The sequence below is a fragment of the Monodelphis domestica genome, chromosome 7, assembly GCF_027887165.1.
Source record: "Monodelphis domestica isolate mMonDom1 chromosome 7, mMonDom1.pri, whole genome shotgun sequence".
NCBI lineage: Eukaryota > Metazoa > Chordata > Mammalia > Didelphimorphia > Didelphidae > Monodelphis > Monodelphis domestica.
Genome location: NC_077233.1, coordinates 179,709,529 through 179,733,417, shown reverse-complemented (window position 1 = coordinate 179,733,417; position 23,889 = coordinate 179,709,529). Strand labels below are relative to the sequence as shown.

Here is a 23,889-nt window from a genome sequence, read left to right as displayed (position 1 = left end):
AAAGAGTGATGTGAGTTGGATGTAAGTGAAGTAGAATCACACAAAGTTGTCAACCTCATTCTTCCAGAGTCACTGAAGACCAATGACAAGATAAAAGTTAAGATAGCAGGCAATAGCGGGGATGCAGTGGTTTTTTCAATGTTTGATCAAGCTCTAAGTGCTCCACAGGAAAGGATAATGCTAAGCATATTGAACAAAAATTCAGTTCTGTCTCTGTTACTAACTTACTTTGTGACACTGGATAAGTCCTTTCCCTTCCCTGGGCTTCAGTTTCCTCATTTAAAAAAGAGGAGGTTAGACTAAAAGATAGGTAAATTCCTTTACATGATTTTGTGAAATGAACATTTTTGTTCTCAATCTCAGAATCTTGGGGAGCAGATGGCACCTAGGAGGAACTTTGAACCTTTGAAATATTAGAATAGGAAATGAAAAGCTGTAGGGTCAAAATTTAGGTCAGCTATTCAGTGAGAAAATAAAGCATCCCAATGTATAGGTATACACATATACCCACACCCACCTAGCTCTTCTTCTCAAGGATGTTGTGAGAATCAATAGTGCTTATGTTTGAAAGAACTCAATGCTGTTTGAAAACAGTTTGTTTCTTATGTTTTGGCTCAACAAAAGATCAGAGCATTACAAAAATGAAATGGTCTACTTCAATAAATAATGAGTACTCCATCACTTAAAGTGTTCAAACACAGAATAAATAACTTAGTTGGCAAGGTTGTTGTATAAGTAACTTATGTTTCAGGTAGGGGTTGGACTAGGTGACCGTCAAGGTCTCTTCTGACTCTAAGAGAAGATGCAATTCTGAGAAGGGCAGATCTAGAAAAGAGTAGGCTAAAAGAGCTTGGAATTCACTCAGTCACTATTTTCTAGTATTGAATCAACCAAATCTGGAACCTTAGATTTTGAATCAGACGACTTGATTAAAAAAACCTATTTCTGCTACTTATTGACTTTGTGACCTTGGCTAAGTCCTTTGAAGGTAAATCTATATATATATCACTTTTGCTTTTGCATCCCTAGTATCTAGGGCAATGCCTGGCATAGAATAGGAACTTAAATACTCATTGATTGACTGAAGTCATTTTATCTCTCTAGGCTTCAGCTTTCTCTATAAAAAAATGAGAGAACTGGACCAGTTGGCCTGTAAGGTAGGCCCCTTCAAGTCCAGATCTATGATCATATAGTAGAAGCTATCTGTAAGATAGGCAAGAAATTATTTAATTTAATTCAATGAATTAATAAATAAATTCATAAACTGTTTAATCTAAAAGTTTTACAAAGACTCAAACACCTTCAGTTTATGATGGATTCTCATAAAGGAATTTGCAGCAGTTGCGACATCATCCCAATTTCTCTGCCCAGTAGCTTCTTATTGTCTAATCATCTTTTCATGGCAAGCGTTTGAGGTAATGTCCTCGATAAATGCAGGAGTGTAGAAGGCAAAGTATATTCCAGGAGGAATATCTTCAGGCCATTGAGGGGGTGTAATGGGGAGTAGGAGGATAGCCAAAGATGATCTCTGCCATTGACTATCTTGTGTTTTCTCTGAGGGGACATGCTTCATCAACTCTTCAGCCTACAGTCTTTAAATTTAGCAAAGAATGAATTGAAAAAAAAAAAAGGGGGTTTAAAAAGCACTCAGTAACACCAAAGTAAGTCTTCCAGCTGAGACTGACATCACAGTTTCCTGGAGCTAAATGTATTTCCATATGAGACCTGCATATCATATATTTAGTTAAGCCCTTCAGCAACAACAAGGCAGACTTATAAGATGGAAAACTACAGTAGTGAGGTTCTGGATCATGGCTATGAATGTAGTATGGGGATAGCTATTGGTTCAACGTATTTGTGCAGAATTGAGAAGCCAAGAGAAAGGCCAGATTTGATGATCATCTTTTTGTTTTCTTCTTCTAAGTTTTGGAAGACTTTATTTATATTTATAGGTTATCACATAATGCACAATAATTGTATGTATATTTAGATAAAATCTGTGCCCCATCTCTAAACCCTACAAATTCTGAAATTTGCACATGCACAGTATCAAGGAGACAAGATTATCCAACCTTTTCTGTAGCTAAATGATTTGCTCAATTGGACAAGCCAGACCTAGGATTTAATTATTTGAGCTCTTAATCCAGAGCTCTTATCAATTTGTTGCACTGAATTAAATTTACATATTTAATTGAAATTCAGTTAGTTGTTTAACCAACTTGTTTGTTAAATATGGTTAAGTCATATAAATGTTAAGTCTCTGCTGGTGTTATCTGGCTTAATTTTTAAGTTCTTGGTTTCTGGTGACTAAGTTTTTAATTTGCTTTATATATGCTTAATGAAGTTAATGATGACCATGGTGATGAAGATGTATCAAGATTCCTTTGCTACCACTGAGGAAGTTTATCCCAGGTCAAGTAGCTTAGAAAGAGGCCCAACTGCAAAAATAAATAAATAAAAATAAAAAATAAAAAATCATTAGTTCCCGGTAAATAATGAAGTATTTTCCTTCTCCAGTAATAGGACACGCATATGAATTGTTTTTCAGCAGCTGAATTGTTGCCCATTTGCACTGATTCATTTATATTCTTTTATGTGTGCCCCTTGTGCCCAATGATGCTCCTATTTTGCTAGACTTACCTATAGGAAGGGAGGAAATTTGAGAGTAAAGATCTAACATCCGGTTGCCATCCACATCCACCAGGTAGTTTCCTCGGCTCTCATTGTAGTTGCAAAAGAAATGAACAGATTCTGCATTCTTTCAGAAAAGAAGAGAAGCTGATTCAGGCTTCAGGTCCATTCAAGGTCAACCTTGTATTTTTAAAAATTGGTAAAAAACCATTGGAACAATCTCTGTCCTAATCAGCGAGTCTTAAACAAGGACATGGTTTCACCACACAGATCCAGAAAGGATGCCGGGCAGTGCTCTCTCCCAAATGTCTGAGTGCAGTTTTAAACTTCAAAAGCTTAAAACTATGTTTACACTTTTGAGACACCCTATATTTTATGGGTCTCATTCAGATATCATGAATAACTGTGATTCTTTAAGAATCTGCATTCAGTCTAAAAGATGTAGTGAACTGTGCTAGCCATAGATTGGTAGAATCCCATAGCAGGATGGTAGACTCCATGTAGCTAGGTAGGAAATATTCCCAAATTCTTAGTTCCTATTTGCAACCCCGGTGAAAGCTGATATCAAAAACGCCATTCTGGATAGTATCAGTGGTCCATTCATTCTAGTATCTGGCTCTGATCATGGCAACAAGGGATGAAACCATAGCAGCTACCCTTCGCTGCAGGTGATTTTTGTTCCTAGAATACCCCTCGTTTCCTCTTCATATGGGATCTGTCTCTATGACCCATGGATTTACATAGATCCCACATCTATACTTAATGCAAAAGGAAGCAAAGGAGCATATAGAGATGCTAAAATTTGCATCAGAATGAGTCAGGTCAAAATGTCAGGAGCCAAATGTATCCTTCTTACTTTTGTAATAGAAAAAAAAAAGCCTAGTTCATTTGTCCTTTAATTGAGAAACAGATGGCTCCATTCCTAGACATAGAAGAGACAACTCAGTCTATATGGCGGATGTGTTGGGGGTGGGAAAGGGATAAGGGGACAGAGTGGAAGAGGAAGCATCAGAATTCTAGAATCTGAATAAAAGCATGCATAAGAGGACAAGCAACGATACAGATGTTATGACTGTGTGACAAGAGTTATTGTCATTGAATCTTTTGGTGTTTTCTTTGCCCAAGTCCTAAGGCAGATGGTCGACCCAGCATAAACAACTTTTCTCAGGAATAATCAAGTCCTTTGTTTTACAGGTCAGCACAAAGAAAGAATACAGACCCCCTAAGAATCCTTGACACAGTCCTGGTCCTGCATCCTGCCCCTGATTCTCTGCCTTTCCCCTTATTCAGTGATACATCACTTTTCAATCAGGCTTAACATAATAAGCAAACTTCAAATGGAATTAAGAGGTTGTGGCTCTCCCTGCATTTCCATGCTGTCTTTGGGCAGGATCTGAGTGAGAGATGGAACACTTCTGTCAGTCATCCATTTACCCTAATAGATCAATTGCCCCAACTCCTTCCAGTAAGAAGCATTTGGAAAAGTCATTATATAAACATCTGATCAAATTGTAAGTTCAGAAACATGAATTTTTGATAAAAAAATGAATAGTCCATGGAGAGTTTACCTGAATTCCATTCAACTGTTTCATTAATTCCTGAAAGCAGAAACAAAATAAGAAAAGGTGAAATAGGAATCAGGCCTTTTATTAGAAAAAAAAATTTTAATTAGAACTTTGTGAGAGAGAGAGAGAGAGAGAGAGAGAGAGAGAGAGAGAGAGAGAGAGAGAGAGAGAGACAGAGAGAGAGAGAAAGAGAAAGAGAGAGACAGAGACAGAGAGAGAGAGAGAGGGAGTGTGTGTGTGTAAAACAATTCAATAGCCAATTTAACACACCAGTAAAAAGTAGTTATAGAAGTTACAGGGCAAAAGGACGAAGATTTAAGGGAATCAGTATTAACTAGGAGTCTTTGCCAAATTAATCTTCTGTTAGGTTCTATACCTAGTCTGAACTGAAAATGGCTGGGAGAACTAAGGGGAAGGGACCCATGTGGCAAGGAATTCATGTGGTACAAGCCACTCATTATAGAGATGAAGAAACAAACCTGAGAAGAATAACTGAAATATTCAAGTTTATGTATAGATAGTAAGTAAGACTGAGGCAGGATTTGAACTCAAGAACTCCAACTTTAGAGTAAATACTCTTTCCATTGTACCATATTCTTTCTATTCAACCACAACATGGCTAAATGTTCTGTCCTGGTATTTGAGGCATTTAGGAGTAAGCAATTATTTTTATTATTTTTTAAAGAATCTATTGGATCCTTTGGAGAAAGAAATGGCAAGCCACTCCAGTATCCATGCTAAGAAAACCTCTTGGATAGCTGTGGTTCGTGGAATCACAAAGAATTGGACATGACTAAACAAGAAATTATGTATAAACTATCCAAAAGATAGAGATAGTACAAGCCTCCACTTGCAACCATTGAGGGAGATCGGATTTGTCCCAGATCAAGCAGCATGCGTGATGGATGCCTGGTGGATAGGGACTGAAGGAACAAAAAAGCCGATCAATAGTTATAGCCTCCTCTTTGTCAAATCTTTTATCCTAGTTGTCAGTCAACAAGGATTAGGTGAGCAGGCCTCCAGAGACCTCTTAAAGTGCTTGCTGCCAACAAGCAGCAAAATGGTTGGGCTTGTATTTTGTCTGCTTTGGTTTACTCTTTCCCATTCTGTTATGGAGAGGACAATAAAAGGAGTAAGTGAAGCAGAGGACCTGGATAATACACAACCCAAGTCCCTGAATACTGGAGAGTTGACTGTAACTGGTAAAGTCAAAATGGAAGAGAGGAAGCCCTTAATTTTTCCTTAGACTCCATTAGTTTATGATGCCAACACTGAATCTGTTTATTATTTCTTTTCTTTGTTGTATGTTGACCTGAGTTAAAAAGGGATGGGAGCACTCTCCTGAAAATAAGGCAATCTCCTGAAAATAAGGCAATCCCAGCTAACACTCAATATTTCTCTGTAGGCCACCCTGCAGGTAGCTAACAGTCTATCTGGCTTTTTTTTGCCTCAAAGATCTCATGTTTCTTAAATTCATTCTCAATTCACACATGCTACATATGGCCAACTTACTCTAGATCTAGGTCCAGGGACTTCAGTCTTCATCAGAGGTCCATCATAATCAAAGTCGACATCAATTTTGGCTGCAGCTTGGCTGACAGACCTGCAACCTGAATGAATAATAAGAAAATTATGAGACCAATGTAACAAATTCAACAGCCACTTACAGCAAATCTAAGGCTTCATAAATCAGAAGGTGCTTTTGAGATTGGAGGAGAGGAAGCTAAAAGAGGTTGTATCATTTGAACAATGATCTAAGATCTTTATAGCTGAGGAAACAACTTGTTGAACAATCATTCTCTTTCTCTCAATATTCTTTTTAAAATTAAATTGAATTTATTTATTTATCTTTTTGAGGGGACATTTTATTTAATTAATTAATTTTGAATATTTTTCCACGGTTACAAGATTCATGTTCTTTTCCTGCCCTCCCCCAACCCCACCTCCTGTAGATGACGCACAATTCCTCTGGGTTTTACATGTATCATCGATCAAGCCCCATTTCCATACCATTAATATTTGCCCTATGGTGATCATTTAGAGTCTATATGCCCAATCATATCCCCATCGAACCATATGAAAATTAAAAAGTTTTCAAATGAGTGTTTATATTCTCTTTTCTTCTATCCCCAAATGAAAACAAAGCAAAAATAAAAATTCTTGAGGCAAATATACATAATTAAGCAAAACAAATCCCCATATTGCCACATCTAAAGATGTGTCTCATTCTGAACTCTTGATCCATCACTTTTTTTTTTATGAGAGCTGGTTCTTTGAGATTCCAACTTATTTTCTCAGGGCTAGAAAGGGTCTTAGAAATCATCTAATCTAACCTGTAGGTAAAATAAGAATTCCTTCAACAAGCCCAATAAATGGTCTTCTGGTTTCCATTTACTCTCTCCCTCTCTTCCTCTCCTCTTTTTTTTCCTTCCCTCCTTCCTAAAATAGATAAAAGTGATATGAGGCTGACTTTCAACAAATCACCAGACAAAAAAGAAATGACCTGCTAGTGGCCTCAAAATAAAAAAATTCTTTGATAATTATCTTCCCTTATAATAAAAAAAGCAAGTGAAAAAGAAGGAAAATTGATTTAAAGAGAACAATAGCAAACTCAGATGACAATAACTAATTTGTACTTCAATTTCCATGAACAAGATACCAAAGAAGGCTTTCAAATGAACCACACGATATAACAGAATGTATCCTAATAAATGTAGAAAATGAAACACCTGCCTTATTTTAATCCATGAATAAGCAAACTTAAAACAAATTGGTTTTAAAAAATAATAAATAAAATTAATAATTTTTAAAAGGGAATACTTTTGAAGACAAATGACTTAATTCGTGTGAGTATCCCTTCCACCCATGAAAGCTGTAGAACTCTGATTTGGCAGACAGTCTTAAAGAGTTGCTAGGACAAAAGATTTCACAACCCAGTGGTCTTCTAGGTGATAAATATCTCCAGTTTTGGCTGATCCTCAAATGACAGGCAAGCAAACTATACCTGGCCTTCCTAACTTGGTAAGAATGGTAGAAACTTGAAGTCTTTTGGCATAGTCTTTGAGAACTTAGGATCACTCCATACCATACTTGGATGGTATGGTGTAGAGATAGGAAATTGGTTACTTTATTCAAATATTTAAGGTTCTGAAAAATATCAGGAAATTCTGGATTAAAATATTAATTGCGACCCTTGTTAACCGTCTATATTAACATGAGAACTCTCCACTTACTTATTCTTCTCTTTTAATTTTTAAAGTTATAAAATTGTTCTTATTCTGAACTTAAGATATAAATAAAATGGGTATTTCCATATATATAAATGGTAGAATATTAGAAGACATTTGTACATATAAACATGTAATTTGTTTTCCTTTTACGTATATAGGATCACCTAAAAATCTTTAATAGCTTAAAATTGCGCTTAGACTTTTAGGACATTCTCTAAATTCAGTTCCTGGTTTCAGAATATGTCCTGCTTGTCTGTGCCTTTTTTTCTGGACTTTCCTTTTCTTCTCTTCTAAAATGTCCCAGTGATTTTTTTTTCCTTTCTCCTCTCTTTATCTTATCTCTATTCTGCCCTGTGTTCTTAACCCTAACCTTCCCCTTTGGAAAAAGAAAAGAACAACAAGATCCTTGTAATAAATACATAGAATTGAGCAAAATAAATACCTCCATTGGCTTTGACTGAAACTGTATGTCTTATTCCACTTTGAGATCATCACTTCTCTGTCTAGAGTTGGGTAACATCAGTCATCCAAAATCATAACCAGTTATTGCATTGTTTTACATTCCTATACTATAATTTGTTGAACTATTCCAATACATGGGGATTAAGTTATACAAAGTGCTACAATAAATATTTTAATACTTATAGATCTTTTCTTTCTTTCTTTGATCTTTTGGGAGTATAGGCCTAGGAATGGTATCATTGGGTCAAAGGAAATTCATAATTTAGTATTTTTTGTTATCTTCTATCTGCAGAGACCAGAGATTTATTTTCTGATAAAGCAACCAATGATTTTTTTTCAGAAATATTGAAGAGAGATATGAGAAACAAGCAAGATTTCTTTAATTTTTAACCCCTTTTCAAATGAGAAACTGAAGTGGTCTTTCCTTCTTTCTTTAATCACATAGAACCAGAAAATGCACAGTAATGTAAAAGGTCACCAAATAATTTCAGATCAATATAATAATGGAAATTTAGAATTGCATAAAATCTACTGTACAAAGTTATTTGATTTAATCTCCTCATCAGTTTCCCATCAGATATATGGGTGTCATCTAGATTCTTTCAATATTTCTGGGGGTAGAAACAGTGGTAAATGGCTAACAATCAATCAGCTATCAGAAAACATAACACACTTTAAAGTTTAATCTACATTATGCATATTTTCTTGATCTCTTCCTTAATTCTAGACAATCAACAAAACAATAAATCAAGTCCTAACATGTAGTATTTTTTTTAAACCCTTACCTTCTGTCTTGGAATCAATACTGTGTATTGGTAAGTGCTAGTGGTAAGGGCTAGGCAATGGGGGTCAAGTGACTTGCCCAGGGTCACACAGCTGGGAAATGTCTGAGGTCAAATTTGAACCCAGGACCTCCTATCTCTAGGCCTGGCTCTCAATCCACCGAGCTACCCAGCGCCCCCCCCCCCCCAATATGTAGTATTGTTAGTTCCTTTTTTTTTCAATTTTCTTTTTCCTTCCTTCCTTCCTTCCTTCCTTCCTTCCTTCCTTCCTTCCTTCCTTCCTTCCTTCCTTCCTTCCTTCCTTCCTTCCTTCCTTCCTTCCTTTCCTTCTTTCCTTCCTCTCTCTCTTTCTTTTTTTCTTCCTTTCCTTCTTTCTTCCTTTCTCTCTCTTCCTCCCTCCCTCCCTCTATCTTTCTTTCCTTTGTAGGAAGGACTGTTGCCTGTTTTTGTAGAACTATGAGCTAAGAATGGTTTTTATATTTTAAAATAAAGTTTTACTGTATTAAAAAATGTAAAGGCAATTATTAGCTCCCAGGTAGTACAAAAGCTGACATAGACCCAATTTGGTCCGCAGCAAACTGCAACCTCTGGGCCATACTCTCTCCTAGGTAAGAGCTATCTCTCAAACATCTCTCTTTTTAGGCTCAACATTACAAATTCATTCAATTCTGTCTAAGATAATATGGCTTCAGACCTCTCAATGAACTGGTTACCCACTAGATAAAATATCAGTAGGTGGCCAAAGAATAACAACCCATAGCTTCAGGGCATTTGCTCCCTCTAGAGATCCAAATTTCTTGTTATTATTATGGTCTATTATATTAATAGTTTTCCTGAAAATGAAATGACTGCATTCCTGGTATATATTCAATTTAGTCATAGTAATCTTTATAATAGACTGTTGCTTATTAATATTTTATTTAAAAGTTCTGCATCAGTGTTCATCAATGATATTGGTTTAAAGTCTAATTTCTCCTTTTTTTTTCTTGAAAACAAATGGATTTTCCCTTACTCTGATAAGCAAATCCTACTTAAAAAACAAAAGCCAGAATTACATGGAATGGGGAAAATCAAAGGTTTTTACAAAAAGATCAGGATTAAAGTAAGGATGTACATCATCACTGATAATATTTGACAGTGCTAGAAATGCTAGCTATGGTAGTAAGATAAGAAATTGAAGGAATAAGTACTTATTTAGTACCCTATCAATCAAACTACTAAAGGATTACTTTATAGAACTAGAAAAAAATAATAACAAAATTCTACTGGAGGAACAAAATGTGAGGAATATGAAGGGAATTAATGAAAAAAAAGTGGGAAGGAAGGGGCCTAGCAGCAGTAGATAGCAAACTATACTACAAATAAGTAAAATGTTATAAACTAGAGAGATTGATAAGTGGAAAAGACTAGGTACATAATGGACAAAATGAAACAAACTAAGTAGTCTAGTTAGTATTTGAAAAGCTGAAATTACCCAGCTTTTAGGGGTGTGGACTCACTAACTGACAAAAATTGTTGGGAAAAGTATAAGCAATCTGTAAGAAACTAGGTACAGTCAAATAATCTCATACCAAATACCATCATAACCTTTAAATGGATATGTAACTGACAACCTGACCAAAATAGACAATTTAAAGGACCAAGAATGAAATTACCTTTCAGACCTATGGCTAAGGTCTTAACCAAAAGGGATAAACAGTGTAAAAAAGATAAAATGGAAACTTTTTACTACATAACATTTATTATTTTATTTTAATTTAAATTTTAAGATTTTTTTTTCATGCTTACATGATTCATTTTCTTTCCCTCCCCTCTATCCTCCCCCCTCCCAGAGTTGACAAGCAAATCCACAGGGTTGTACAAATGTTACCACTTGATACCTAATTCCATATTATTCATTTTTACTATAGAGCAGTTTTTTAAAGCCTAAACCCAAATCATGTACCCATATATACATGTGATAAGTGGTCATATGTTTTGCTACTACATAAAATCTAAAAGTTTTTGCTGAAAACCAATGCAGCTGAAATTACAAAGGATGACCTGTAAAACATTTTCATAGCAAGATTCTTTGATAAAGGTCTCATTTGCAAGATATATAAGGAACTCATTCAAACTTAATAAGAATTAAAAGGCACTCCCTTGTTGATACTTGGTCAAAGGATATGAAGAGGCAATTTTCTAAATAAAAAAATCAAAGATACCTATAACTAAATTGTCCAAATCACTAAAGAGAAATGCAAATTAAAGCAACTCTGAAGTTCTTACATCCCTCAGATTGGCAAAGTTGATTAAAAAAAAAAGAACAACAAATGTTTCAAGGGCTTTGTCATATTTATTATAACTGTTGGATCTATGAATTGGTTTAACTGTTATGAAAGTACTTTTGAACTAGCTGCAGGTGTTATTAACCTTTTGATTCAACAATGCCTCTCCTAGGATCTATTCCTCTGAGAAACAAAGAGAAAAAAAGGACCCATCTGTACAAAAATATCTATAGAAGTTCTATTTGTGGTAAAAAAGAACATAGAAACTAAGTGATGGGATTGTCTTTGAACTGGGAAATGGTTGAACAATATGAATGTAATGGAATACCATCATGTTTTAAAGAAATGACAAAAAGGGTGAATGCAGAGAAACCTGGAAAGGCTTGTATAAACTGATGAAGAGTGAAGTGAGCAGAACCAAGAGGAAAATTGATGCACTGGCAACATTGTAAAGAAAAACAACTTTCAAGACTTAAGGGCTTTGATCAGTGCAGTGACTAACTAGGATTCCAGAGGACCAGTGGCAAAACATGTTACCCACTTTCTGATAGAGCTCAAGGTTCAGAATGAGACATCTGGCTTTTTGGATAAGGCTAATTTGGGAATTAGTCTTGCTTGACTATGCAAATGTGTTAGGAGAGTTTTGTTTTTATTTTTCATGCAGATGGAGCGAGAAAATAAATGAACTAAAAAGAATATAATTTAATTTTTTAAAAATCTGCATTTTTAACCCTCCCCCTTTTTATGACTTTGTAGATAGAGTCTTTAGATTCAGGAAACATTTAAATAAAATTTTGGCCATCTTTTATTTTTACTTTGTTTATATTACATCTCCCTTCACAGATAGCCATCTCTAAAAATAAAGATTTTTTTAAAAGAAAAAAATTCAGCAAAACAAAATACATAGAAAAAAGTTTGACTTTATATGAAATGTTTCATACCTCTGTCATTTTTGCATTAATTAAAAGTGAATTTACTTTTTAAAGTCAAAAGAAAGAATTTTCTTACTGAGAAATTTAAAAAAGAATTTAAAAAATTTTAAACATTCAATTTCAGATAAATATATTTAAGTGGGACTAACTATGGGTAAGGCAACTAAATTGCACAAGAAATGACTCATCTTCCTTAGTTCAAATTCAGTCTTAGGTACTAGCTGTGTGACCCTGGGCAAGTCCTTTCATCCTGTTTGGACAATTTCCTCATCTGTTAAAATGAGCCAGAGGAGGAAAAGGTAAACTATTCCAATATCTTTGCCTAGAAAAACCCAAATGGGGTCACAGGGAGTCCAACACCATTGAAACAACTAAACAACAACAGCAATTTTAAGGATTCATAAAAGTCTTCTTTTCTTCTTATCTTCTGTTTGCCCCTATTGACTTGGTCAACCATACCTCTTGTCTATCCAGGAATGTCATGTATTTCCAAGCTCAAGTCAAGCAAAGGGCAAAACTTTGATAATAAAAGATGAATTTTGATGTAGGTAAGGATCATCCTTTTTGCGTAGTTTCTACTTTTTCCCCCCTAATTCCACCACATTTACTTTGAGCTATAGGGTTCCATGTTGCCTGGGAATCTCCAAACTCCATTTTAGTAATTTATTTGGGTTTTATTTCCCAGGGAGCATCCTGTCCTTTACAACCTTTCTGCACCCTCAAAACTCACACTGTTACCTGAGGGCCTCTTTTTTTCTAGGACTAAAGTGCAAAACTAATTTGGGCAACATGGCTGACTAAAATGGCTTAATGGATTGTTGGCTTTTTTCAGTCATACCCCTCTCAACCTTCAATGCCTCCACCCATGGGAATTGGGTCTCCTTTATGTACTCTTTGAGCTTTTCAGGCTATAGGCTGGTAAGTTGATAGGTGGGACGTGGAAGGCATTCTTCTAGATCATGGTTAGGTTCCCAGGCTAATCAACAAAAACTTATTCACCCCAGAATGCCAAACCAGAATATGGTACTAATAGTGCTCCCAAACATTTGTGAATACGCAGCCTCTGGGTAAGAACTTCAGGTATCTGGTGAACCAGTAGAGACTCTGGAGGAAAAGAGAATTTTTTTCAGGGTTCCCTTAAATCACACCATACCAAGAAACTTTTTACTTTTACCTACAAGTAAAACCTCCTTGGAACACAATGAGAACTTCTCATCTCCCTACTATTCTAAGAACCTGGGTGCAGAGATTACAGCAAAATTTTTGTAATAATCTTAAAGACTCTTTTAGTTTAATAAATTATCTTGAAGACATTCTCTTTCTTATTTAATGTTAATCTCAGATGTAATTTAATTTTGCTCATCATATGCTATTAAATTGTGAACTCTTGGGGAGCAAGAACTGGGTTTTTGTTGTTGGGTTTTTTTGCTTTTCTTTGCCTCTCCAGTGTTTAGCCCAGTCCTGGGCACATAGTAGATGCTTAATACATTTATTGACTGAATAACCAAGTGAATATCAAATGACAGCAAGATCCTATAAGCACAACTGCTGCTGTTCTGAAACGACTATTTCTCAGCTTGTAGGGATGAAAAATTGACCTTCAGCCCACAGTGAATTTTTCCTTTTATTTATACACTGAGTGAAAATGACAGTCATTGCATCAGGCCTGATTTCTCCAGAACCTGAATTTCATTCAGCATTGGGACTTCAACCTGTGATATCCTTGGTGTAGGGAACGAGAAGTGAGGAAAACCCCCCCTACCAGTGCAGGTGGGCACCTTCTCTATAATAGGGGGCTTAGGGCCCATGTGGTGACACATGCCTGTAGTTTCTGCTGCTGGGGAAAGCTGAGGCTGAACTAAGGAATTAAGGATCCAATAGGGTGAAAGCTGATGTGATGACCACATTAAGTCAATTATTTTGGTTAGTTTCACCCCTGCTCTCTGGGCCAGGAGGAGCCCACTGGACTATATAAGGAAGTATTGAAAGTTATACTGACTCTATATCCCATTGTTCCTAGATCACTGTGGGGGGAGGCAACACTTGGTTTTCAGTTTAGTATTCCCCAATGTTTGATTATTTTTATTTTTAAACACTTACCTTCTTTCTTAGAATTGGAACTAAGTAGTAGTTTCAAGGCAGAAGAGCAGTAAGGGCTAGGCAATGGGAGTTAAGTGACTTGTCCAGGGCTACACAGCTAGGAAGTGTTCGAGGCCACTTTTGAACCCAGGATTTTCCATGTCTCCAGACCTGGATGCTCCTATTCCTTGATATTTGTCACATAGTCACTCCTTAACTGTTTCTACCTGAAAATTGTCACACATCTGACCCGACTTCTCTTGCTGATGTGGACCTCTCCAAATTGTCTTATAAAAAGCCGATTCTCCTTGAAACTATGGGAGTAGAAGCCCACATGGGAAAACCTGAGTAGGTTAATGTTTTCAGACAGATCACTTTGGGGATTGCGTCCATGCCTACCCGCTGCCCAATTCTTTAATTGCTTTACAATTCTATACTTCAATCTGCTCTCCCCAAAATACTGTTACTGGGGACCGCTTATGTTCTGATCCTCCAAAATGACCACCCACAGTAAACATCCAGCAAATACTGGCGCATAAAATGCCAGGTGACAGCAGCCACAAGAGTTCAGGGAGGGTCTGCATCAAACAAGGCTCATTCTCCTATTCTGGTATCTAAGCGCGGAGACTTTAGTGTATTCTTCCCTGTTTTCAGGGAGGGTCTGCATCAACCATCTACTATTCCAATTAAAGGGATATCTAGGCAACGGGACTTTAGTGTATTCTTCAGCTGGTAACTTGGAGGAAGCGCTTGGCCTTTTAAGTGCCTGGAATAAGTTGCATGAAAGGACTCTAATTACCATATTTTAGCATGTAAACAAATGAACCCTTTAGCAGGGATTCTTCTGGTGCCAAAGAGAGGAGTGACAATAATGGAGGGAAAAGGATAATGAGATGCACAGGTGCATTATGTAAGCCAGAGCCAAAATTGGAAACACATTGTTCTCATTTAAATTTATTTCGTCAACTCAAGCCATAGACTACATCAGAGGCTACAATGAGAAAAAGGTTATTTGCTTTAGGAAGCCTCTTTTATGATGTCCAAATGGAACCCCTATTGTTTGGGGTCTCAAGCTCTTGAAAGTGATTCCTATATGGAACTGAACCTGGATAAATCAACTGAACAGGATACTATATATTGAAGGTCTTCTATGTATGAGGCACTGAAAAGGATCTCGGGATCATAAGGGTCATATATTTAGGGCCAGAGGGACCTTAAAAGACAACCCCAAACCCTCATTTTATAGATGAGGCTCAGGGCGGTTGACAGATAAAATTAAAGATTAATTATGAATGATGAAAAGTAATGATGAAGACACATTTCCTACCCTCAAGAAACTTACTCTAGTATTATAAATTCTATAATTATTGCTCAAGAACTAGAAACCTTTACTCTGAACCTTTAAAATTGATAGCCATGGAACAGGGATCTAGGGAGGTCACTAAAAAGTGACTTATTCAAGGTCACACAGCGCATTAATATCAGAGCTGGAACTAAAACCCTAGTTTATTGGCTTCTAGACTAGTGCCCAAAGAAGGATCTCACTCAGTTAAAGTAATGAACTGAAAACCCAAGAGGATGTCTGTCTTTGGACTCAGCTCCCCTTAAGCATTCAGGGAGGATGTTTAATGATTATTTGTCACCCCCTTTTCCAAGAAGTTTCCTCTGATTACTTGGACCTAGATTAGCCAAGAGCTTTTCTGATCTCCAAAAGCACTTAGCATATAATTCTTTACTCTCATTCAATCCAGCACTTGATGATGTACTGTCATGGATTATTCCCAGAGATTCAGAGGACCACAGAGTTTGATCAGAAAGGGACTTGATTTTTATAAATGCAAATGTTGGAGGCTTAGAGAGCTGAAAAGGAGCAGCCAGGTGATGCAGTGAATAAAGTATGGGGCCTGGAGTCAGGAAGACGCCTCTTTCTCAGTTCAAATCTGGCCTCAGACACTTATTAGGTGTGTGATCATGGGCAAGTCACTTTATCTTGCTTGTCTCAGTTTCCTTGTCTGTAAAGTGAGCTGGAGAAGGAAATGGCACACCATTCTAGTACCTTTGCCAAGAAAACCCCAAATAGGGTCATGAAGAGACCAACATGATGGAAATGACTCAACAGAGAGCTGAAAGGATTTGCCCAAGGCTGTGTGCTGTTTTGTTTTATCTCGGTGTCTTCATGAAGATTCTGAAAGCCTGTAGGTAGAAAACGCGTATTATATTGCCCTCCCTCCTGTGATGTTCAGACATGTGGTCAATGTTCCCCCAATCAAATGCTCAATCTAACAAGTCAAATCATCAAAATCCAATTATTACTATTCTGCTCCAGGGAAAAGGCCTAATTGTTTTCTATCAGCTGTAGGAGCAAAAATGGGAAAGTCGGGGATCTCTGAAGAAGGGGGAAGAGAAAGCATTTACTGAGTGCTTGCTATGCTTCAGCCACTTTGCAAATATCTCACTTGATCAGAGAACAAGGGGCTAGCCTATGGGGTTCTAGGGGCAAGTCTGGAGACAAGGAAAGCGGGGTAGGACAGAGTCCTGATGCTCCACCTTTCTCTAGGCTTATGCATTTTCAAACATATGGCATTGATTTCGTAAGCATCCTTTGTCTAGAGCTCATGCTGAGGACTCTCTGAAGCCCTGGTTAATAACTAGAGACCCAGAGACCCCAGCTTTAGGTTCAGTCTGATGACAAAAGTATTCCATTGCTTTGTCCTTGTGTTATCAACCCTGCAATACATATTTCCTCGTGGTAGTCACAGTTGGGTTCTGACAATTTTTTTGCCTACTTAGCTCTACTGCAGCCACAGTTTCCAAAATTATAATAATGGACATTTTTGCAAAGTGCTTTACATCCATTATTTTCTTTGAGTCTCACAGGAAGCCTGTGAAGTAGGTACTTATTAGTACTTTTCGGGGGTGCGAGAGGAGCTGATGCTAGAATTTCAAGTATGAAAGGAACCTCCTAGTGTACAATTCCCTCTGTCAATACAGAGTTGCCCCTTGTAGTCCTTGAGGATTGCATGGAACAATGAGAAATTAGTCATGTAGTTCAGATTGTGTTAGTGGCAGGACTTGAACCAGGGTCTTCCTGACTCTAAGGTTGGCTTCATATTATTCTCATATTGCAGATGAGGAAACTGAGGTTCATAGAGCTTAAGCAACTTGCTCATATTCACTAAGCTGGTTCAGAGAAGGGATTTGAATTCAAGTTTTCCAGGGTAGCTAGGCTGTGTAGTGGTTACAGCCCTGGGTCGGAGTCAGGAAGACCAGAGGTCACACTGGGTCTTGGACACTTCCTAGCTGTGTGACCCTGAGCAAGTCACTTAACCCCGTTTGCTTTAAATCCACTAGAGAAGGAAATGACAAATCGCTCCAGCAATCTTTGCCCAGAAAACCATGATGAAACAAGTTTCCTCATCCATAAAATGGGGATGCCCCAGAGTTGTTGTGAGGATCAAATGAAATAATTTTTGTAAAAAAGTGCTTAGCTCAGTGCCTAGCACATGAGGAAGCACGATATGAATCTTAGTTCTTATTCTGGGAAAATACTTGTTCAGCTTTCATGCTCAGAGGATCATATATTTGGATCTGGGAAGGCTCTTTGGGAACTGTCTTGTTCTGAAGGAATCAGGTCTACGGAAGCTGAGACTGGGCACTACGGCCAGTGTCTCTGTCTGAAAGCCAGAGGATAAATATTGAGCGTCATGACTAGGTGACCTTACCATTCCCAGTCTCGCTTGCCCATCAGTGCTAGAGGAGGCTCTGTGGAAGGAGACATTGAGCCAGGCTGCAGCTTCTGTATTACCTGCCACCCTTGTGGAAGGAAGCCTGTTCCCCTCATCTACTCTCATTTCCTTAGGAAGCAGCAGTTGGGGAGGAGATGAGAGGCAATGACCCATCTTTTGGAGGACGAGGACTTATCCAAATATGAAAGTTATCAATGAGCTGGCTCCATCTTGAATCCCTTGCTGATCTCTAGTGACCAGCCCATTAATGTGTTGCTACCTTGATAGATTTTTAAATAAACTTCTTTAAATTCTCTTTTCCTGAGTTTTGCTTCATTAATCAGGGCAAAAGCCTGAACAAATAATTTTCTTTTTAACGGGATCAGAGTGGCTCTTAGACTCTTGCTTGCTACAGTGAGAATATTTTCTATATTTTTCAAGCAGTGTGGGACAGTGAAAAGAAAACTAGCCTTAGAGTCAGAGGATCTGGATTCAAATTTTTCTACCTCTGGCCCTTATCCTGCTGTGGCATTGGACAAGCCAATTAACCTCTTTAGGCTTTGGCCGTCTCCTCATATTGTAAGGTGAAGATAGTCCATGGGGCTTCTGGGGTCTGTATTTATGTCCCTACAGCTCTTCCTTAAGATGATGATGGGGGGGGGCAGCTGGGTGGCTCAGTGGATGGAGAGTCAGGCCCAGAGACAGGAGGTCCTGGGTTCAAATCTGGCCTCAGACACTTCCCAGCTGTGTGACCCTGGGCAAGTCACTTGACCCCCATTGTCTAGCCTTTACCACTCTTCAGCCTTGGAACCAACACACAGTATTGATTCCAAGACAGAAGGTAAGGGTTTTATTAAAAAAAAAGATGATGATTTGGGGAGGGGGTGGGGAGAATACTTATTAGAGATGGGACCTTTACAAAGGCACTCTGAGCATTGAGAACATGGCCACAGCCAAGATGGAGGCCTGAGAGGCAGTGAGAGTTCATGGAACTTTTCAATCAGGACTGTATGAACCCATTGTTTTTTTATTTTAATTTGTTATTTTTGTGCTACCCATTGTGAGAAAGGAGGCTGATGTTGCTTCCTGGCTGAATTATACCCCCACCCCAAACCAATCTCTTTGTTACCAGGTAACCTTTCACTCCCCCACTTGCTTCAGTCTCTGGGTGATGGGCAGCTGAACAGATTCTCACCCACCGGCTGTGGATGGAGGAACTAATCAGGTAAGGCAATTCTGCCTCTGAGCAGAAGTGGACAAGCCAGTCAGACCCACAGGGCTGGATACACACAGCTCGGCAGAGTGAGAGCTGAAATACAAACTGACATCTGCTTTGCTCAAATGCCTCCTGTCTTCTTTATCCTTAGTGTAAGCATTCCACCGCAACAGGGGGACTCATGTGGATACAAAAGGTCAGGATTAAGCCCCAGTTCACTGAACAAATTCAATGAACAATAATCAGAAGATCATAGGACCAAAGATTTAGACCATCAAGGGATTTTAAAGGTTATCTAGTAATAAGATTATGAGTCTAGAGAAGGAAGGGACCTCAGAGCTCAGTTAGTCCAATGCCTTCATCTTACATTTGAGGAAACTGAAGACCTGGAATACTGAAGTAACTTCACCAAGATTGTACAGATAGCATCAGAAGTAGAATTTGAACCCTGGTTGTCTGACTCCAAATTCTGCCTTCTTTCAACTGATTTCCACATACACTGCCTCAAAGCATAGAGTCTTACACATAAACAAATAAACAATCCATGTGGGATGATTTGAGGTCTTTTGCTTTTTCTACTATGCTCTTCATCTGGGCTAATTCCTTTTTGCATGAGGGCTCTAGGCAGAGGATAGGCTGGAGTGGATGAAATGAATGCCACAGAGCCACAAAAATCTAGATTTTTTTTAATACCTCCAGGGTACTTTTTTGCAAATGACAATTTATCTTTCTGCTCCAAACTAGGTCTTTGAGGCACTTGGGTTTTATCCTTGTTCAATTTCTTTTTCTGTTATTTAAGTATTCTTTTCCCTCTTTTATTAATCTAGGCAATTTATATTTTTTTAAATATTCATCCATTTCACCTAGATTGTCAGACTTATTGTCATATAATTGGGCAAAATAGCTCTTAATGACTGCTCATTGGAGGTGAATTTGCCCTTTTCATTTTTTATATTGGTAATTTGGTTTTCTCCTTTCCTTTTTTAAATCAAATTAACCAGTGCTCTATCTATTTGTTTTTTCATAGGACTAACTCCTAGTCTTATTTACTAATTCAATAGTTCTTTTACTTGGAATTTTATTAATTTCTCCTTTGATTTTTAGGATTTCCAATTAAGGCTTTAATTGTAGATTTTTAATTTGTTCTTTTTTCTAGTTTTTTCAGTTATATTCCCAATTCATTGATTTGCTCTTTCTCTATTTTATTGACATAAGCATTCAGGGATATGCATTTTTCCCCAAGAAGTGCTTTGGTTGTATTCCATAAAATCTGATATGTTGTCTCTTCACTGTCATTCTCTTTAATGAAGTAGATGATTGTTTTTTTTTCCCTTTTTAAAAAAACCCTTACCTTTTATCTTAGAATCAATATTGTGTATTGGTTCCAAGGCAGAAGAGTGGTAAGGGCTAGACAATGGGGGTTAAGTGACTTGTGCAGGGTTACACAGCCAGGAAGGGTCTGAGGCCAGATTTGAATCTAGGATCTCCCATCTCTAGGCCTGGCTCTCAATCCACTGAGCCACCCAGCTGCCCCATTGGTGTTTGTTTCTATGACTTATTCTTTGACACTTGAATTTTACACTTCAGAGTTATCTTTGACTCTCCATCATGTCATGACTCCAAAGAATTGCTGACTACTCAATTCTACCACCATGACATTTCTTATATCTATTTACATATGTCCATTCATAATAGTTCTACAGTCTCACCTGCATTATTTCCATAGCCTTATTACTGGTCTTTCTGACTCAATTCCCCAACTCCACCCCCAACTAAGTCTTCTACACAGCTGCCAAAATAATCATCCTTTAGTTTTGACATGGAAAGTATTCTGCTCAAGAAACTTCAGTGGTTCCTTACTGCTTCTGAGTTTGACAAGAAAAGTTTATCCATGTCTGTATATAGCCTGCTTTTCTAGACTTTTTCACATTATTCTCCAACATGCAGAAAGGGGTTAAAATTGACTTATCCCACCTCCTGGAGGCTATGTTTTGAACACAGTTCAAAAGGATGCCCTCCAATAATGAGTCATTGTTTTAAAAATAGTATGGGGGAAGCTAGATGGTTCATTGGATAGAGAGCCAGGCCTAAAGATGAAAGGTGCTGGATTCAAATCTTGCCTCAGACCCTTTCTAGTTGTGTGACCCTGGGCAAGTCATTTAATCCCAATTGCCTAGCCCTTACCTTTTATCAGCTTTGGAATGGATACTTATTGATTCTAAGACAAGAGGTAAGGGTTTAAAAAATGAAAATGAAAATGAAAATAGTGAGGCTGCAGTGTTAGACCTAGAGTCAGGACATGGTGGGTTCAAATCCTGCCTCTGACATTTACTAGTCAAATGATCCTGGCAAACCAATCAACATTTGTGAATCCCAGGCTCTTTATCTTGGGAAAGAGAGAGAATAACAATGCCTGCCTGACAGTATTGATTGTTGTTCTGTTTGGAAAGAAGTTGAAGAGAAGATTTACAAGAGGTAGTGACTGCTTCATGTAAAAAAAGAGGGACTGAGTTCAGATCCAGGCTTTGTTGCTAGTTGTTAACTCAGTGACTCAGGCAAGCCATTTAACTAAGTTTACACTTCTTACAGTAAATGAGTCATTATTTGTAATGCGAAATGGAGCCTCAGGGCTGATAAATCCTAAGGGAAGGAAGGAGCAAGCCCAACTTTTGTCATTACTCAACCCAATAATTCTTTTTAACTTAATTAATTTAATAATTCATAAATTATTAAACCTATTGAGCAAGGCATTATGCTAGCTTTGTTGTTCGGTCATCTCAATTATGTTTGACTCTTCTTGAACTCATTTGACTTTCTTGGCAAAGATACTGGAGATGTTTGTCATTTCTTTCTTCTGCTCATTTTACAGATGAGGAACTTGAGACAAACAGGGTGAAGTGACTTGCCTAGGCTCAGTGTCTGAGTGTCTGAGGCCAAATATGGTCCCAGGAAGATGAGTCTTCCTGACTCCAAGCCCATCACTCTCTCCACTGAGCCAACTGGCTGTCCCAAGTAAACTTGATTCGTATCCCTCTTTTGATGCTTACTACTTTGTGTGACCTTGGGTAAGTAAGTTTCTTCATCAGTAAAATGAAAGGGTTGAACTAAATGACTTCTGAGAATTCTTCCAAATCTATATCTATGATCCTATGCTCTTTTAAAAGAATGTATTTTATTTATTGTTAAATATTTCCCAATTAAATTAAAAATTTTAAACAAAAATAAAAAACATTTAAACATTTGAAAAATTTTGAGTTCCATATTCTTTCCCTCTTTCTTACACTTCCCCTACCTCTTGAGAAGAAAAATAATGTGATATTGGTTATACACATGAAGTCATGCAAAACATATTTCCATATTAGCCATGCAGTAAAAGAAAACACAAAATAAACAAGAAAAATAAATAAAGCAAAAAAGTAGGCTCCAAACTGCATTCATAGTTCATCAATTCTCTCTTTGGAGGTGGATAGAATTTTTCATCATGGGTCCTTTGGAACTGGTCTTGGATCATTGTATGGCTGAGAATAGCTAAGTCATTCCCAGTTGATCATCCTTACAATATTGCTGTCACTGTGTACAGTGTTCTCCTGGTTCTGCTCACTTCACTTTACATGTGATCCTATGATATTCAGTATACTTCAGTGGTTCCTGATTTCCTGAAAGGTCAAATAAAAATTCCTCTGTTTGGAACTTAAAGTCCTTTACAACCTGACTCCAATGTATTTTTCCAGCCTTAGTATACATTATTTTTTATTCCAAATTCTTTTCTTTCTTTCCCTCCCTACCCATTGAGAAAGCAAGAAGTATAAAACCCATTAAACATATGAAGATTTCTGCATTATTCATGGGGGTGGAGAGAAAGGGGGGGGGGAGGGAGAGAGAGGAAGAAGAGAAAGAAAGAAAAAAGAAAGGAAGGAAGGAAGAAAGGAAAATGTTGTTTTGATCTGTGCTCTGAGTCCTTCAATCCTCTACCTGGAGGTGGATAGCACTTTTTATCATGAGTCCTTTGAAACTGTGGTAAATCATTGATATTGATCAGAGTTAAAGTCTTTCACAGTTGATTATCTTTACAACATTGCTGTTACTGTGTAAACTGGTCTCCTGGTTCTATTCACTTTGAATCATTTCAAATAAGTCTTTCTAGGTTTTTCTGAAACCACCCCCTTTATCATTTCTTATAGCACAACAGTATTCCATTACTTTTATATGTCATAACTTGTTTAGTCATTCCCCAATCGATGAGCATCTGCTCCCAAGAAATGTCCAATTCTTTGCTACCACAAAAGGAGCTGCTATAAATATTTCAGTACATTGGTATCCTTTTATTTCTTTGATCTCTCTCTGGGGTATAGATTTAGTAATGGCATTGCTGGGTCACAAGGTATGCATGTAGCTTTGGGGCCATAATTCCAAATGAGAATGGTTGGACTAATTCGCAGCTCCACCAACAATGCATGTTGGGTTTATATTTTGGACAAGCTGCATTTGAAATTACCTACATGACACCAGCTGGAAATAAACAGGTATCTGGTGATATTGGATTGGAACTCAAAAGAGTGAGAGATGGATAAAAATGACGATTGAATCAAGGGGAATTGATGAGAAGATATAGAGCAAGATAGACTCTCAGGGGATGTCTATGGCCAGGAGTCAGTATGTGGATGATGACCCAGCAAAAGGGACTGGTGAGAATTAGGGCACATACACAAACCCAGGGAAAAGAAAGAATCCTAGAGGAAGGAGTGATCGATAGTGTCAAAAATTGCAGAGAAGTCCAGAAGAATGAGTACCAAGTATAATATGATTTAGCAATTGAGAAATCATTGGTAACTTTAGAGTCAGTTTCATTGAAGTGGTGAGGCCAGAACCAGATTATGAAAGTCATTGAAAAATAAACAGAAGGAGGGGAAATGGAAGTCCCTCAAGTAGAAAACTTTATTTAGTAATAAGGAAGAGAGATACAGAACAGCTTTGAGGTATTACCAGGTTAAAGCAAGAGA

General features: G+C 37.6%; 1 protein-coding gene across 2 annotated transcripts in view; it reads right to left on the bottom strand.

The window, feature by feature from the left end:
* Window positions 1-23,889, bottom strand: part of ABAT (4-aminobutyrate aminotransferase) — a 125,567-nt gene that overhangs the window by 38,229 nt on the left and 63,449 nt on the right. For both annotated transcript variants that reach the window (XM_007498673.3, XM_007498674.3), the window contains exons 3-5: window positions 5,709-5,806; window positions 4,200-4,229; window positions 2,641-2,758 (exon numbers count right to left, since the gene is read on the bottom strand). In XM_007498673.3, the coding sequence (XP_007498735.1) occupies window positions 2,641-2,758; window positions 4,200-4,229; window positions 5,709-5,806 (246 nt within the window). The remainder of the gene's footprint in view (window positions 1-2,640; window positions 2,759-4,199; window positions 4,230-5,708; window positions 5,807-23,889) is intronic.